This window comes from Eurytemora carolleeae, unplaced genomic scaffold (assembly GCF_000591075.1).
Source record: "Eurytemora carolleeae unplaced genomic scaffold, Eaff_2.0 scaffold1331, whole genome shotgun sequence".
NCBI classification, from domain to species: Eukaryota; Metazoa; Arthropoda; class Copepoda; order Calanoida; family Temoridae; genus Eurytemora; species Eurytemora carolleeae.
Window position 1 is genome coordinate 62,831 of NW_019397688.1, and position 18,873 is coordinate 81,703.

An 18,873-nucleotide genomic window follows, 5' to 3' on the forward strand; every position below is an offset into this window, starting at 1 on the left:
TTTTATAAACACTTCTTTTCTTTTCCAGAACTCGTCATGTAAAATTTTATGTGTTTTCTCTTCATTCAAATGTACACTGTTAAAAATACCCTAACAATTACAAACGATTTGTTCGAAATAATTAACAGATATCTTATATAATTCTGTACTTAATGTTGAAAAAAATGTTCCAATTTTTATTAAAGTTCCAAAAAAATTTCGAATTCGATATTTTTTAGATTGTGTTCGAATAGAAAATAATTTTTCTGTATCCTGTATTGAGATTTTCCCCTTGGGTTTCAAACACATCTCCCATTCGCTTCCGGGAATTTAAATTTTAAATTCCCCTCTCCCCGCTATCAAATCCCCCCCCCTTCCTCTGACTCTGAGAGATAAGATTTCAATCTGTTTAAGTTCCCCTTTAAAATCTGATAAAACAGCCAATGAGAGAACAGGGTGAAAATACAGGATGGGAATATTGAAATTTGATTCCACAGGGTGAGTCAGTTATTCAAGATCTTTACCATATCCATACCCTCTCATTATAACAACCCTCCCCCACTCTAAATCACTCCCACCTATCCTCCCTCCACTCTCAACCCCTCCCCTCTCTTCCCTTTGTAAAAACAAAGGTGAAATTACAGGGTAGAATTTACTAAATGTAAAACAAGAGGGCGAAAGCCAGCTATACTAAACCCCTTTCCTAAAACATACAGAATGTCCCAAGGGGTAAAACTGAGAAAAGTCATCGTTCTGAAATTGTTTCCCTCTTCATTCACAGCAAACCCAAGGCTTTGGATTAAAAAGTGTTGAGCTTAAAATTAAATGTTTTACGCAGTGTCAAATAGATTATCAAGTACAAGAGGTGGCAACAGAGAAATGGAACATTTTTACACGACGTCACAAGTGTCAAATATAACAAGGAAGACGACATTTTCTCACATTAGTTGGCATGTTTTCCAAGATTATATAAAAATGTGTAAAAACAGAAAATAAAATTGCACTTTTTTTACTGTAAGATAAGCACTTCATTCTAAAATTATCACTTTAATTAATAATTTTGTCGGACACAAAAACTAAGTTGACACGTGTCAAATTATACGTTGCCATCTATTGTACTAGAATCTATTTCCACAGTGTCAAATAATTTTAATGTATAGATAGTTATTTCAGAGGTGTACACATTTTAAGTACTGCAGTGTAATGTCTCTGGGCTCTTAAGTAAACACAAGACGGATGTCACAGCCTGACATGGGATCATAAAAAACATAGAGAATAGAATATATATTAGAGGGGAATTTAGAGAATCTCTCGGTATGAATTTTTTCCGTCCCTTTCAGCCTGAAAGGGAGTTCAAAGTGTACAAATCATGTAAATGTTCACAAATTATATGCAGTAGAGTACATTAATACAGTATGTTCCCTAGACTGTCCATTTCAATTTCGAATTTTTTAAAGCTGTTAAATAAACTTTATAATAAATTAGGTGAATAAAAAACATCATTTGATTTATAGTTGTAAAGTGGAAGGCATAGAGTCTATGTGAAATGATCATTGGTCAATTATGAAACAAGCCTATTTCATAATTTGGTTTTCTTTTAACAATAATTTTAGATTTTCTATAAAATGATATTCCAGGGCCCAAAAGGTTGCATAAATATGTGAAGTACACCTGCAGTATGGAAACAGTACAACAAAATGGCCGTTTTACACTTTTTTCTAGTTAATTCCCCTCAAATATATATTGTATTCTCTTTGATAAAAATCAATGAAATATTCTGGTTATGGGAAACTATTATGTGAATTATCAAAACTATCAAAATTGAATGCTTTTATCCTCCTCGGATACTAGAGTAACACTGATGCATCTTTTATTGTTTACAATCACCACCCAGAGAGAACTGGTTTCAATATGTACGCAGAGAATACGCAACAGCAATGAGCAATTAACTTTCGTTCCCTGCACTGCGCCTAGAACGGGCGAGGGGGGCGCTGCAGCTAGGACAGACCTGAGAAGTTGCCGTTTGGGAGATTGCACAACTGGGAATTTGCCACTTAATACTTTTGAGAGTTTTAAATGTATAGAAGGTCACATACCTTGGAGATTTACACATCTTTTCCCATAATCTAAAAAATAACATATTACAATAATAAAATAACATATTACAATAATAAAATACAATAAAAAATAACATATTACAATAATTCGACTGTCAAATCAAATCTTGAAGTATTATGGATATCCTATCAACCTTGTCGAAAACTTCAGAAACTATACTTAATCAGAATTAGACTAAGGGCTCGTGGCTTTGATGTGGGCTTGAAATTCATGCATTATTTTGTTTAATTTTGCGATAATGGAAAATGAGACCTATTGAGAATACAGGAAATTTAGCCACAGTAGTATAAAGGGGGGGGAGGGATCAAAACTTCAATAAAAAATGGAAAAATAATTATCATTAACTACCTCTTAGGAAAAAATTGAGCTATTTTGCCAGATATCTTTAAAATACTTTTCATCCAAAAATTCATATATTTCCCCAATCATAGAAAAAACATAGATTCTTAATAAAGTGAAAGAACTACCTTAAACGTGTCAAATATTCAGAATTAATAAAAAAATCCAACCTTCTTGAAACTCCAACATTTCCAACTCTGGACCCCTCGTTCTCAATCCAAACTACACTTGACGGACTGAAAAAGTAACATTTTTTAAAGTTTTCATCTTTAAACTGACAAATTAGATTTAAAAAACTTTTTAAAAATATGCATATATTCAAATGTAAAGATTAATAAAATTACGAATAATCAATTAACTCAATTGATTCAATTAGTTTATTGAATTATTAATCCAAAGAAATGCAAAAAATTAAGGAAAAAGTTTTATAAATTGATAAATGAAAAATTCTAAACATGAAATATGAAAATTTCATAAATAAAAAAAAGTAAAATCTCTGTTTGTTTGTCTTTCCAATCATAACTCATGAATCCAAATATATAAGTTCTAAGCTTTTAAAAAGAAAGTTTAGTTTCCAGGCAAAGCCGGGTTTCCAAGCTACTAAATTACTTAAACAATAATAATGCATGAGGATAAAATGATAAGTAAACGGATTTCTGGGATACACGGATGGAAAATTGAGTCGAAAGTACGAGAATGAATTTTACAGAAAAAAATGTCGAATAAAGGGAATATTCAAATATGAACAGGATGCTATTAAAGAATAAATGTTCAATTAATTAATGAAAAAGTTGACGAAAATTAAAAGATAATCAAATAAACAACAATCAACAGTGAATAACACCGGATAACCCACAAAGTTTAAGACTATAAAGACGACCTTATCATCATTAGTAATGTCTGAGTGAAGCTATATTTTGTTCTTGGTACTTTGATATAGACTTTTAAACGTGTACTAGTGGTTTGTCAAAGAATGTGTAGAAAAATAGACTAAATAAAATTCGTAGAGTCGTCTTTGAAGTCTCGTCCTTTGTGGATAACCCTGTATATTTCCCACCTGAGTTCTTCTATATTATTAAACAAATCAGATTCGAACCCTTTTTGACTAGGCTGGTTTTCTGATGGATAATCACCGAGAATTGATCCTGAATATTATCATGATCATTAATATCATGATTTTGAATATTATCATGATTAAGTCGTGTATATTATCATTATCATGGTCGTAAATATTATCCTGATCATGATCCTGAATATTATCAGGGTCATGAATATAATTATGATCATGATCCTAAATATTATCGTGATCATGATCAAGATCTTGAATATTGCCATGATCATTGACATGAATATTGTCATATTCATCGTCATGTTCATTGTCATGTTCATTGTCATGTTCATTGTCATGTTCATTGTCATGTTCATTGTCATGTTCATTGTCATGTTCACTGTCATGATTATTGTCATGATTATTGTCATGATAATTGTTGTGATTATTAACATCATTCATTATTGTCGTGATTATTGTCATGTTTATTTTTATGTTTATTCTCATGATGATCATCATGTTTATTGTCATGATGATTGTCATGTTCATTGTCTTGTTCATTGTCATGTTCATTGTCATGTTCATTGTCATGTTCATTGTCATGTTCATTGTCATGTTTCTTGCCATGTTCATTGTCATGATCTTTGTCGCGCGTGATAATTGTCGTAATCATTGTCATGATCATTGTAATGGCCATTGTCATGATCATTGTTATTGTCATTGAAAGGATCATTGTAATAATTATTGTAAAAATCATGATTATCATCATTATCAATGTTTTCTAGTAATTGTCATTGTTTTTGTCAAAATCATTCAATGTCATAACTGGTGTGAACTTCATTGCACTCCTCTCGTGACTATCTATCTGTTTTAACCTAACCTGACCTGGCATATTACAATCACGGGGTTGGGGATTTTTACCTTTGTGTTTCGCTAGATCTTCTAGATCTAGAATTTGTTCTCCTCGAGCCTTTAGAGCTTTGAGAAGCAAGGTTTTCCCGCTTCCAGTGGCCCCACTTATTCTAGAAAATAAAAGCATCTAGGTAAATTTTTTTTCTAATATAAAACCTTCTAGAACAGTTCATTCTAGAAATAAAACAATCCAGACAAGTATTTTTCTAAAAAATGTAAAATCTTCTAGAACAGTTCATTCTAGAAAATAAATCCATCTAGACAAGCATTTTCTAAAAAATGTAAAACCCTCTAGAACAGTTTATTCTAGAAAATAAAATCATTTCAAAATGATCTATGACAAAATAAAAAGAATTGAGCATACAAAATTTATTTAATTTAATGAAAAATTGTTTGTCATAGTCCCAATTCTATGAGACAACCAACCCTCCTCCGTTCTCCCTCTCTTTCCTGTGTTATATTACTCTACAGTTTAATTTTCGGAAAATTATCATAGTTTTGAGATAGAAATTGAAATAACGCTTGATTTCTGTTTTTTTTTTTAATAATATTCTAATTTAAAATATGTTTTCAGTATTGAGTGCTTGTCAAACAAATCTAAAAGGCATATTTTTGAAACCTAGGTAAGATGAGAAATGTTAAACCTAAAAAAGAATATTTTTGAATCCTAGGTAAGATGAAAAATGTTAAACCTAAAAAGCATATTTTTGAAACCAGAAATGTTAAACCTAAAAAGCATATTTTTGAATCCTGGGTAAGATGAGAAATGTTAAACCTAAAAAAGTATATTTTTGAAACCTAGGTAAGATGAGAAATGTTAAACCTAAAAAGCATATTTTTAAAACCTAGGTAAGATAAGAAATGTTAAACCTAAAAAGTATATTTTTAAAACCTAGGTACGATGAGAAATGTTAAACCTAAAAAGCATATTTTTGAATCCTAGGTAATATGAGAAATTTTAAACCTAAAAAGCATATTTATAAAACCTAGGTAAGATAAGAAATGTTAAACCTAAAAAGCATATTTTTGAATCCTAAGGTAAGATGAGAAATGTTATATTTCTACCTGACGAGCCTAATTTTATCAAGGTTAGTTAAAGGTTGATCTTCTGTTTTCTCTTGACAGAGGTAAGAACTTAAAAAAAATTATAATTATAAAAAAATATATTTTATATTTATAAATAAACAAATAGGCTCTAGAGTCTCTTAAATTAGCTGGCAACTTTTATCAACATTATTAAAGGAAGTGGCTGGCTAGGTAGGTAATTGAACTGAGAGTGCAGTGTCATCGAGAACATTTTAATAATTCATTTGAGACCACATAACGTTATTACGGTGTATAATTGCTATGTAAGACCGCAAATCCTCTCTTTAATACTACACTCTCAGTTCAATTACAAAACATAGCCAGTCTCTCCTTCCAATGCAAAAACAGGACGCCCTAATAAAGAGACACCAGGCAGAGACTGGCTAGTGGCTAGACATGGTAACTAATTCTACAGTAATTCTCAGCTCAACTACCATGCCTAGTCACTCCCTTAAAATCTTAAACGTAAAAAAAGTGTTGATAAAATTATGAAATTTGTTCACCAAACATGTTGCCTGTATGCCTTGTACCCTCCTTGAAGTAGAACAGGCTGAAATCCAATCTCTAATCAACAAGTTTTAAATAAGTTTAAAGGGACTGTCTAATCAACAAATTTAAAATAAGATTAAAGGGACTCTCTAATCAACAAGTTTTAAATAAGTTTAAAGGGACTGTCTTATCAACAAGTTTAAAATAAGTTTAAAGGGACTGTCTGATCAACAAGTTTAAATAAGTTTAAAGGGACTGTCTAACCAACAAGTTTAAATAAGTTTAAGGGGACTGTCTAACCAACAAGCTTTAAAATAAGTTTAAAGGGACTGTCTAATCAACAAGTTTAAAATATTTTTAAAGGGACTATTGACGAAATTGACTTGTTCCGCAATTATATTCTAAGCTAATTTTATTGTATTGGATAATGGATAATGGATATATATATATATTTATTGGGATTGCAGAATGGGGGCAAACTTTTCATTAAGCTTCTCGAGGAATTCTACAGCATTTAAACAGACATAAAAATGACAATTTTTTTTTGTTTAAACTTTCCTTTTAGTATAATCGCCATGGATCGAGACCTGAAATATTTAAAATGTTGATTACACGATATATAATTTATCATCAAGAATCAAATTCACAACAATTAAGTTTCCAATTTATGTTAGCAAGCCCCTTCTCCGCCATATTTGATACTATTTACTTAAGGCACTGTTATATTTTCTCCCAAAAAGAAGAAAAAAATTTTAAATTTTCTGCTCTACGCACATTCTTTACAAACTGGGGAAAAAATGTTTTAATATGGTAAAATTTGAAGGAATTTTGAATAAGAATTCAAACTATAAATTCAACGATAACAATAATAAGAAAACCACACTAGGGTATGTGTCAAGTATTTTCTCCAGGGTCACTTCCCAAAGGCCATTTTCCCCAAGCGGTAACTTCCCCTTTCCCAAGGGTGTAATGCAAGGAAAGTTAACTGCGGTCGTGCATACTGCATACTCTGCGTACATATAGAAACCAGTTCTCTTTCGGCGGAATTTGTAAACAAGAATAGATGCATCAGTGTTCTTTTAGTATCCGAGGTGGTTAAAAGAATTAAATTTGATAATTTTGATAATTCACATAATAGTTTACTATGACCAGAACATTTCATTGATTTTTTTTATGTGAAAGATGGATCCCATGTCAGGCTGTAACATCCGTCTTGTGTTTACATTACCGCCCAGAGACAGTGCACTGCAGTACAAAAGATGCGTACACTTCTGAAATAACTTTCCTTGCATTACATCCTTGCCCTTTCCTACCTTTGTCCCCCTCTCCAGCAATAAATCAGAGGTTTGTAATTCAAATCTTTTTCCTAAAATAATAATAATAAAAAATAAGAGACGAGATCTGCAAGAAGCCCCATCTTGAGCAATCCAGACCGCCTCAAGGTAGAAACCGACCAGAGCTGAAAACTTTAGAATGGTGGATATCCAGATTAATGCTTGATCCTCTCTTTTTCTTAATATCGAGACTAACTTTATCTTGTTCTTGTATCCTGAAAAGTGTATAAAATTCAACCAATTAGAGTCGCTTATATGAAGCCGATAAATTTAAAATTTTGCGCGCCATTTAAGATTAATATACAGAAACGGGTGAGACTCTCTAATTTTAACAAACTGGTTTTTGATTTTTCTCTACTAATCCAAGAAAGTGCGGTTTAAGAAGATAATCAAGTGTGTCCATTGGCATTGGATACTTAGATTAAATAATCGGGATTAAGGATATCTCATTCTAAAGTGTTCAGCTCTGTACCGATCAGACAACATTAAATATAGAGTGCGACACAAAAATTTATGCAATACCTTTTTAAAAACAAATATCGAATTTACTCGGCAACTCGTACATTTTTCATTACAAAATAAACAAAAACGGATATTTCTCATATTTTTGCGAATAAAAGATAAGAGTAAAAATGCGTTGAAACGTCTGAACTAATTACACAAAAGCCCATCAAAGAAATGAAAGCCAGATTTTTAGTAACATTTACTGACAAAAGTTTATACTACGAAGTTAAAAATATAAATAAATGGGACGTTTTAGACAAAAAATAGAGAAAAGCTTTTCATTAAAAAATGTGAGGGATGAATTCAAAAAAGTTGAAAATTTTACGTGATCATTTATTTTTGCAGATTTATTAGCAAGTGATGAATGTGAGAGGGAGAGAACCAGTTTGGAGGCTTGCTAAATAAAATGACCGAAAATCAAATAAAAAAACAAGTCAACCTATCAATTTTAGCAATATGGTAAAAAATAATTGCTTGCATTAAGTTTTGGGTCGCAATCTAAACTAAAATTACTAACTAAAACGTTTTTTTTAGTAAATTGCTTATTTTTTCCCCTGTAGTCAATTTGCAACTAAAATTAGTTGGAAATTTTTTTGAGAATAATTTAAAAATTTAAAAACAATCTAAAAATTAAAAAACAATTTAAAAAGCACTTTTGCTCAGATTCCTTCAAAACCAAAAAATGCACGTAATATACATAATTCTGAGTTTGCATGCAAAAAATCAGCCTCCTACGACAATTCTAAGTTACGTTTAAACACTGATTAAATTTTCCGGAGAGTAATACGTTTTGTGGCCCCCCCCCCCCTTTATTTATTACCAAGAGAAAATATCAACCAGGACCATACAACAAACAAAAATTTCAATTTTGTTCTTGATTTATTAAATATCCATAGAACCTCACAGATATGATAAAAACTATTAGTCTTGGAAATAAAAAATGGAATGACGAAAGTCTTAAATCTGAGTAGACACAATTTCAAGTGACCCTGAACTAGCAGAGCAGCATGTCCGATTCACATCAATAACCTGCGATTAAAAAAACTCGGGAAAATACGGCTCGAGTCTAATCTGTCGTTGGACCTTATCTACGGCTTGAGCTTTCGGATTCAGGCTGCATCTTTTATTCTTCACAGTTGAGTTCAAAAAACCGAATTAATATTCTATTTGGCGGATTTTCATGGTAGGAATTGAGCCTTATTCTCCAATAAAACCAACCAAGGTCGGTTTTATTTTCCTTGGTCCTTACTCCTTCAGTCGAGCCGAAGTTTTTGAATCGAGGGCTCTGATCAAACATGAATGAGATATTCCAACCTTTTTCTAGCTCAATTTGATTATTTTCAATCATGGCTTCTCTGTATTTGACAGGAATGTTGTGTTGCAGATCGGAAATGAATGAAATTATGAGAATTTAACACTTTTTAAAATTTTCAAGATAGAAAATCAAATGTTAATCAAAGAAAGACATATAAAGTGTATGATGCGAATCATGGGTCACTTGAAATGACTCCAACCGTCCCTCTAATAAAAAAATCTCAATACTTAGCGTACCTGTAAACTCATATATTTTCTACCCCTGGCTATCAGGTCAGTGATAAACTGACTTGAGGTTAATTTGTCTTCGTCAAGTAGATATCCACCAGGTACAGTCATCTCGCTAAACATTAGGGTCAAGGTCAAGATCATGGTAACGGTCTTGGTCATGGTCGCGGATACAGTAAATGTAGTGGTCAAGTTTAAGGTCAAAGTCAAGTTCCAAGGTCAAATACAGTTCAAGGTTTTGGTCAAGTTCATAGTTCATGGTCAATTTAAAGTTCATGGTCAATTTTACGTTCATGGACAAGTTCAAGGTCATAGTCAAGTTCTAGGGCATGGTCAAGTTCAAGATCTTGGCCAAGTTCAAGGTCTTGGCCAAGTTCAAGGTCTTGGGCCAAGTTCAAGGTCTTGTCCAAGTTCAAGGTCTTGGCCAAGTTCAAGGTCATGGTCAAGCGATCATGTTTTTATTTAAGATAATGTTAGAATACCGTTGTAAATTTTAAAAAATAGCCACGAATTAAAGAGAACCAATCCCTTAATTTCAGACCTTATTGCTTCTCCAGTAGGAACCTTGTAGGATGCATCATAATATTGGATTAAACTACTCACTAGCTCACGGTACTCTTTCTTCTCTAAAAAATTATTTTTTGAATTATTTCTTATTTCAAAAAATTTTATTTAAAAATGCAATCATTATTCAAAATGTTTTCGTTTTGTCTGTAAACAAAAGTCACAAAAAAAATTTGCCTAAAATACTAGTTTTGTCGGCTTTCTCTAAGTACCAGGATAAGGATAAATTGAGATTGAGAAGAGGGGGGATTAGTGAGGGGGATTAAGGGGGGGTCTCAGTAGAATCAGGGGCGCATACAGGAAATTTTTCCAGGGTGGGAGGGGGCAGGGGAGCTTAGACTTTTGATGACAAATTGGGTATTTTTTATTTTCATATTTTTTACAATTTACAATTTTTAAGCAACTAGTAATTGATACATGTTTATAATGCAGATAATCATTTTTTTCCAATATTCTTCTTTTCTGTCTACCCTTTTCCACTTTATTCAACTGTGTTGTATTATCTGCATACCCCCCCCCCCTCGAAAGGGTAATATGCAATTATGAACATAATTGATAAAGCAATTAGAATTTCCATGTATCCCCTTTGAAAATCAGTTTTCTCTTTTCCAGAGGGAGGAGGGCTTATCCTTCAAAGTTCCCCCCTGTATACGCTCTTTAATAGAATAATACAGACTTACCCAGCATATCCATCCATAATGTGTATGTTTTCTTTCCTGCATGCTTCTCCAACCGTTTTAATAATCCAGGCAGATTTAAACTTGGATCATCTACAAATATAACAGGGATATAATATAATATAACCGGGGTATAATATAATATAACAGGGATATAATATAATATAACAGGGATATAATATAATATAACAGGGATATAATATAAAAAAACAGGGACATTATTTAATATAACAGGGATATAATGTAATAAAACAGGGATATAATATAATATAACCGGGGTATAATATAATATAACAGGAATATAATATTATTTAACCGGGGTAAAATATAACAGGGATATAATTTAATATAAAACGCCCACAAAAATAAATGAAATACTGACATACTAGCACAAATTTGCGACCTTATAATCCTAAGTTTTCATATTAAACGTAAAAGTAAATACTAAAAACTTGGTTGGTAGGTAAATTTGCGAAAATCGTTGAGAACTTGGCCGACACGATGTTGTAAAACGGGTTTTCTTTAGGATTTGTCAGTTACAAAGGGAATGTTCCCTTTCTAATTTTTGTAACAGTGGGAACCAGAAAACTGTGGAATAGGAACACTTTTTTATAGAAATAATTTCATGTATTTCATGTTGATACAAAGCAAGAAGTCTGTAATCAAGTAAAATTATCTATTAAATATTTGTAACCAAGTAAAATAACCTATTAAATATTTGTAATCAAGTAAAATTACCTATTATATATTTGTAATCATGTAAAATTTCTTATTAAATATTTGTAATCAAGTAAAATAATCTATTAAACATTTGCAATCTAGTAAGATTACCAATTAAATATTTGTAATCATGTAAAATTACCTATTAAATATTTTTAATCAAGTAAAATTACCTATTAAATATTTGTAATCATGTAAAATGTAATCTATTCTATCTTTCATAGACACTGATATATGCAATCTAAAAGTAGAAAAGGGATGAGAACTGGGACATACATATTAAAGTTGTATTGAAAACAGAATCACCCTGTTGTTTTACCTTTTGTTAATTCCACCCTGTATAATGTATTTAAACGAAGTTTTTCAAAAAATGAATAAGCGTAATTCAACTCGTTTTCCGGTCTGGCATGTTAGCTTCACACTCTTCACACCCTTTAAGCCTTTGTCTGGGCATAGATGTTTTAAATCACAAATGCTACTCTTAATTTTTTTGCAAAAATCTAAATTTTTTTTCTTCAAAAATCGAAATTGTTTTCTTCAAAAAACCGGAATATTTTTATTTGATTTAAAAAATTCCACGGGCAACGCCGGGCACTTGAGCTAGTATATTATAAAAAGAGATAAAACAAACCGAGCATAATACTTGATAAGTATTCAAACTAATAATACAGAAATAAGAAAATTCTAAAAAATACAAATATAATTAAATATTCTATTGTAATTCTTTCCTCCCGTTCCGGCCAATGGTGAAACGAAAAAAGTAAATTTTAATATCCTATCTAGTGTGGAAGACGATGCCTGGCCGCGTTAAACTAGTTCCACAAGATTCAACAGAATGAGATAGAACGGATACGGGGCATTAGTACTGATATCATCTCTACAGACTACACGTGCGATATCGATATTGACTCTAGTTCTGAACCCTCTAGTAATAAGTTATAAGAAATATATATACTGGAAGTTATTTATGCGTTTTATTAGAGTCTGACTCACGTCCTCTATACTAGTAACTTAAAATTGATCTAATAATTTAAAAATGATCTAATAATTTAAAAATGATCTAATAATTTAAAAATAATCTAATAATTTAAAATAATCTAATATTAAGAACTGATAAATCCTCAGTAAAATTCGCATGTATATAAGTGACCATTCAAATGTAAAGTGACATGTCAGATTAAGAATGGTACCCTTAGAACAATAAATGAGGCCTCCTTAATTTCCATTAATTTTTATTGTGGTTTATGTGTTTATGTTTACGTTTTGATTATTCTCAGCACTCCTGATACATTATATAGGAGAAGTTATGAATTCATAAGGTTGAATATTTTAAAAATTATGAAGTTAATATGGTCAATATTTACAAAGTTCTAGCACATCACATTAAGAAAAAAAATAATTTTATTTGAATTGTTTGATTTTTTGTTTTGTTTTTTCGATATTTTGTTTTTTGACCTTTCCGTTTTATTTTCATAATATTTTTAATAATTTTTTCCGACACTATTTAATATAAAAAGAATTGTTTGTTTTTAATCTTTGTGAAGAAACAATCTCAAGAACTGACGAGGGTCAACCTAGACCGAAATATATTTTCAATAAAAGAACTAACATCTACTTTTTTACTCTACAGAGGTTTGGTCCATCACCATCACCGAATTTATAAAGAATTATGACAACATCTTTAAACATTTTTCTAGAGAAGAAAACGACGATATCTAAATCATTCCTTGTCAGAAAGAGGTTTGAAAGGTACATAAAAGCCCCTCTCCAGGACTACTTGAAAATATTCTACCTTGAAATGATTGAGAATATGATCACTGATATTTCGGGAGATCAAAGCAGCTCCTACCTTCCTTCCTTTCAATTTGTCACTAAGCAAATACCGATCAATCAATCAATTGATCCAAAATCAAAAATCAATCAATAAATAAAAATCAATGAATTAATCAATGAATAAATCAATAAATCAATCAATGAATCAATTAAAAAACCATTAAATGAATTAACAAATAACTCAATCAAAGAATCAATTAATCAATTAATTATTAATCAATTAATCAATCAAAGAATCAATTAATTAATCAATTAATCAATCAATTAATCAATTAATCAATTAATTAATCAATTAATTAATCAATTAATCAATTAATTAATCAATGAATCAATCCAAAAATCAATATCTCTATCAGTTAACCAACTAAATAACATACCAACCAAGAATTTAGAGAAATAAATCCCTTCAGATTTGAAAGTATTAGAGGGAAGAGGTTGAACTAACTAAAACATCTTTAGTCTATTATGGGGAAGGGTTTACCTGCAGTACAGTGTTCCTACTTCAGCTCTCTGCTCATTATTCAAGACAGGAAGATTTATAGCTCCTCAAATATATTAAATCATTATATTTATTTATTATCAAGTTTGTGTCTCAATTTTGGTGTGTAGTATTTCCTTAAAGGCTCCTAAGTGAAAATTTCCCAAATGTTTAATTTCTCATTAGGCAACTTCCCAAAGGTTAGGTTAGGCTCTCTGAGGCGCCACAAGCTCCAATGAGGGCGATCGCTACGGCTAAGATTGGCTAGGGGGCCAAGTACTGCGGCTTTAGAGTCAAGTGCTGCGGCTATAGGGCCAAGTGCTGCGGCTATAGGGCCAAGTGCTGCGGCTATAGGGTCAAGTGCTGCGGCTAGGACAGACTTGGAAAATTGCCACTTGGGAAAATATCCTTGGAAACTTGCTGCTCTGGAAAATGGCGTTGGGAAAGTACCAAAAATCCCAACTTTAGAGTGTCCATAAAGGATGCTTCAAATTATGTATTTAAAAAAAAATTGGTTTTTTTGTATTGTCTACCTCTTATTCTATCCTCTGCAAACTCAAGGGGTGTTCTAAATTAATAAATATTCTTTCAAAATTTCTTTTTGTAAATCTAAAATTTTCGAACTTACCGAACATCGATTATTTCGGAGAAGGTGAATTTTTTAAGTTCGGTAAAGCCTACAATCGGTAGAATTGATACAACCTCCTTTGCGGTATATTTCGTACCCATGCTGAAATAAAAATCCTTTTAAAACAACTTCCTTTTTGTAATTGATATTTCTTAAGCAATCAGCTGAGAAGTTTCTTCTCATTGTGTTTAAATGAATGAATTGAACTTTTGAGTAAAAATAAAACTAGTGCTTAGGATACATTTCATTCATGCTTCAAAACATGGGATCCGAATTCAGCTAATGACAATTTCTGAAAATTTACTTTATTCTTTTACCCAAAGGGCCAAAAAAAAATATCCAAAATTTCTTCTTCTTATTCTGTAGAGATGACAGAAATGATAAAAAATATCCAAATTTCTCATATGCTGTGTTTTTAAAGCAAAATCTATTTTCTCGGTGTTTTTGGTGGATATTCACTGAGTTAAAAATCGGCCCGTGAATGAGATAAAGTCCGGGCAACTACATTTTTGGCCTTTTTGAATAGTTTTGACACCTTACCCACGTTATTAATTTATGAAAGCATTTTTAAACACTTGCCGTGCGCAAACTTTGATATTAAATAAGTATTCTAATATAGCAATACTAGAAAAAATGTGAAAAGCAACACGCCAGTTCGAATGTCCTCTTCCTCTCAAAAAAAATTTTTTTAAATAGATATTTGAACTTGTATCACGTGCACATTTAAAATGTATGAAATGATAATTCGCAATATCATAATTTTAAAGAAATCTAACAAATATTAGATGATTTTCTTGTTTCAGGCCGAAATACAGTAGTTTGGACATTCTCACCCGCCCGGATGGATTCTCACGTCACACCGGCTTCTAAGTACTGAATTTAACAGAGATGGAAACAGGTCAACAGAAAGCAAAGTAGGATAAGATCAGAGATTGGATATTTAGTTAATGTTGAACGCTTGATATCAAATGTGGGTGCTTTAATTTAATGATAAATGCTTGTACCATTATCTATATAATTAAACAAGACATTCATATATATATATATATGTCTATGAAAAATTCTCAAACCATTAACTGATGATTGCATAAAAGCATGAAACAATTTGTTTATGAATAAAATGTTATAAGAAGATTGTTGTGTTTCAACTGATATATATATATATATATATATGTTGCCTACAGCCGGCCAAACGGCTTGACCAATTAGGCTGAAATTTTTGTGGACACTAATGGATGGCCGGAGGGTGTTATAGGCTAAAAAATTTAGAATTTTTATTTCAAAACATTTTTTTTTCTTAAATATTTTTTTCTAATTTTTTGTTCAAATTTTTTTGATGGGCAACGCCGGGCGCTTCAGCTAGTTTCATTTATTTATGCGAGGCAAGATTTCAGCGGGATATCAATTGTAATTAAGTTAATCCCGGGGGTCGAGTCTGTAAAACATGACCGGAGATTAATGCTTGATCCCCAGATTCACAAACCAAAGGTTCCAATCTCAGGTAGGGTTTAAACCTGATCAGGAAACATTTCTAACATGTCATTGGTATTCCTATTCTATTAAGAAATGACTCATTTTTGAACTGTAAAATGCATGTTTTAACCTAAGAGTAAATTCAGAATTATAAAAATTTCTATTGTTGTGATTTTGGACATACTTTCTATTAAAGGGAGAAAAAAAAACTTTATTTTTGATCACATCTTCTCATTTTATATATATAAAATAATTAATCATCTTTAAAATTAAAGCAAATCTATTGTTATCATTTCGGACATATAATTCAATGTCAGAAAGAAGAAATTTTTTTTATTTTTATTACATCTAATGCATTGACTAAACTTTCTAGATAAAAAAACATCTCATCAAGCTACTACCAACAATCTATATTATAATCTTAAGTTATGAAAATCAAAACATTCTGTGAAAAAACTAATGTGACAATACCTTATCATAGCTGGCATCGAATGTTTGACAAGCTTTTCTAAACCCATCTAATAATATTTTAATAATATTAAAAGAATCCAAAATATGAATATCTAATAAACACTTGATTAGACTCAGGTTTCAATGGTTCCATTGTGTATCTAAGATGACCATCGTCACTCGGAATTAAGCTTACAGTCTCTTTAATGGTAGTTTTCTCTGAGCTAGGCTAGTATCTCATGTATTTTGAATATCGAAATCAATGCTTAATCTCCAGATTAAATTAATCTTTAATCTCACATGGTAGTCCGACCCAGTCAGGGAAAAAAAGAGCTTTGATCAGGAAAAGAATAACTGATTGGATGCATGATCCTCGAATAAATAATGCCCACAATGAATATCGAAATCAAACAATCGGGATTGTGAATATCCAAAACAATATTTCTCAGCTCTGATAAACAACTCGATAAGTGAAAATCTGATTTTGCTAAATAGAGAAATTTTTGGAAACCAAAATCCATCGAAATCACGGTAAAATACGATCCATCAATAACACGACAAAATAAAGTAGATCGATGATTTTTTATCATGGTAAATTCCGTAAAACAAAACTTAAATGCAAAATTTGAAAAATCGGCATAATTTGCAAATGAAAAAAATACAATTATAAAATGTAACAATAATAAAATACAATCCTTCAGTTTGCATTTAACTCTATTTTATCTTCGAAGTCTCGGACCGAATTTAATAAATTTTGACAACCTACCGCCAGTTCAAATATTAATCAACCAACGTAACTCAAATCTAGAGTCGGTTCCTGATTGAAAACCTTTAATGTTTCTAAATCACATTTTAAATTCTAATTCAGATTTGAACCTACAACATCAAGGATAAATACTGTTAAGCTTTTAATCCTCTGATGAAGCATTTCTTAATTTTTTAATCCTCCGAAGAATTAAATTAATTCCTATATTTCCAGTGGTAGGACCCAGCATAGATATGTTTAAATTGAAAGGAAATTTTTCCTTTAAAAAGTTCGACCTATATCGAGATCAAATTAACACCATCCCACACAATGATTTCGACCTCTAATTTAAAATTATAGTCTGTGACAAGAAATTTATAATAACTCACTGGAAGAATTAAAAACCGACCTAATAATATTGTGGAGAATTAAAAACCGACCTACCGACCTTATAATATTGTGGAAGAATTAAAAACCGACCTTATAATATTGGGGAAGAATTAAAAACCGACCTTATAATATTGTGGAGAATTAAAAACCGACCTAATAATATTGTGGAGAATTAAAAAACGACCTAATAATATTGTGGAAGAATTAAAAACCGACCTAATAATATTGTGGAGAATTAAAAACCGACCTAATAATATTGTGGAAGAATTAAAAACCGACCTAATGATATTGTGGAGAATTAAAAACCGACCTAATAATATTGTGGAAGAATTAAAAACCGACCTAATAATATTGTGGAAAATTAAAAACCGACCTATTAATTTTGTGGAAGAATTAAAAACCGACCTTATAATATTGTGGAAGAATTAAAAACCGACCTAATAATATCGTGGAAGAATTTAAAACCGACCTAATAATATTGTGGAAGAATTAAAAAGCCGACCTATTAATATTGTGGAAGAACTAAAACCCGACTTTATAATATTGTGGAAGAATTAAAACCGACCTAATAATATTGTGGAAGAATTAAAAACCGACCTGATAATATTGTGGAGAATTAAAAACCGACCTATTAATATTGTGGAAGAATTAAAAACCGACCTTATAATATTGTAGAAGAATTAAAAACCGACCAAACAATATTGTGGAAGAATTAAAAACCGACCTAATAATATTGTGGAAGAATTGAAAACCGACCTAATAATATTGTGGAAGAATTGAAAACCGACCTAATAATATTGTGGGTTTCCTTGAAAATTTTTAACGATGCTCCTTCTGTCTGATCAGACTTTCATCAATTTATCTGAAATTATTGTTATAATAATATTTCAATTACATTAAGATTAAAAATTATATATTTAAGGAAAATTCATTAAATCGACGCATTTTATAGCATATATTGTCTAGAGGTCTTAAGGGGTGCATTCATTTGCGGTTACTCGATCACAAAGTGATTCAACCTTTGTACAATGCAGTAAATTGCAGTACTGTAACAAGCACATGCACTGTAAACATACATTGTACTGAACAGTGGGGTGCAGTGTACTTAAGTATCGCGAGGCTAACTTCAGTACAAAACTGTACAGAACAGTTACAAATGAAGTACAATTCAGTTCTGTACAGGGAAGTACAAAACAGTAAATTCCAATCTTTTTAACTCCAATTAATTTTCTAATTCATGATCTTATATTGGTCTAAGTATTTCAGATCTGGAGTAACAAACATTTTTTCAACTCGGCAGTTGTACAATTGTACAACATACAGAAAATCACACAAATTCTATAAAATATTATTGTACTGACACTAGAAAAGCATTCAACTACAAAACTGTAAAAATATTTCCATTAAATCATTACAATTACATATATCATAAAAATATCCGCAAACAAAAAAGTTTTAACTGGTTCTATTTATCATTAGTTACAGAAAAAAAAGAATAAAAAATCCTCCGTAACATTTATTATTTCTGTTTTTTTTGAGCGTTGAGAACTCTATAAAATAAAAG

The 18,873-nt window shown here is 31.0% G+C and overlaps 1 protein-coding gene across 3 annotated transcripts; it reads right to left on the reverse strand.

Moving 5' to 3' along the window:
• Nucleotides 1-1,909: 1,909 nt before the first annotated feature.
• LOC111715500 (tRNA 2-selenouridine synthase) lies at nucleotides 1,910-18,179 on the reverse strand. 3 transcript variants are annotated; one of them, XM_023490832.1, is made up of 14 exons: nucleotides 18,118-18,173; nucleotides 16,196-16,232; nucleotides 14,252-14,353; nucleotides 14,157-14,191; nucleotides 13,627-13,690; nucleotides 13,105-13,183; nucleotides 7,285-7,337; nucleotides 6,530-6,558; nucleotides 5,986-6,046; nucleotides 5,462-5,530; nucleotides 4,406-4,506; nucleotides 3,494-3,581; nucleotides 2,607-2,672; nucleotides 1,910-2,105 (listed from the first exon to the last, which is right to left on the reverse strand). In XM_023490832.1, exons 2-14 carry the CDS (start codon nucleotides 16,210-16,212, stop codon nucleotides 1,925-1,927), a joined length of 945 nt encoding a protein of 314 aa, XP_023346600.1. In that variant the 5' UTR covers nucleotides 16,213-16,232; nucleotides 18,118-18,173; the 3' UTR covers nucleotides 1,910-1,924. The 3 variants fall into 3 exon arrangements, with proteins under 3 accessions (XP_023346600.1, XP_023346599.1, XP_023346602.1); XM_023490831.1 differs by having other exon boundaries at nucleotides 16,196-16,242; nucleotides 18,098-18,173; XM_023490834.1 differs by lacking the exon at nucleotides 16,196-16,232 and having other exon boundaries at nucleotides 18,098-18,179.
• Nucleotides 18,180-18,873: the final 694 nt, after the last annotated feature.

What these genes read in the sequence shown, in the direction of transcription:
- LOC111715500 (XM_023490831.1), bottom strand. Translation starts at nt 16,242, where the DNA reads ATGGGTTTAGAAAAGCTTGTCAAACATTCGATGCCAGCTATGATAAG. An exon ending in GATAAAATTAGGCTCGTCAG is followed by an intron (nt 4,507 to 5,461) that starts GTAGAAATATAA and finishes TTTATTTTCTAG; the next exon opens with AATAAGTGGGGCCACTGGAA. An exon ending in AATGTTGGAGTTTCAAGAAG is followed by an intron (nt 2,106 to 2,606) that starts GTTGGATTTTTT and finishes GTTATTTTTTAG; the next exon opens with ATTATGGGAAAAGATGTGTA.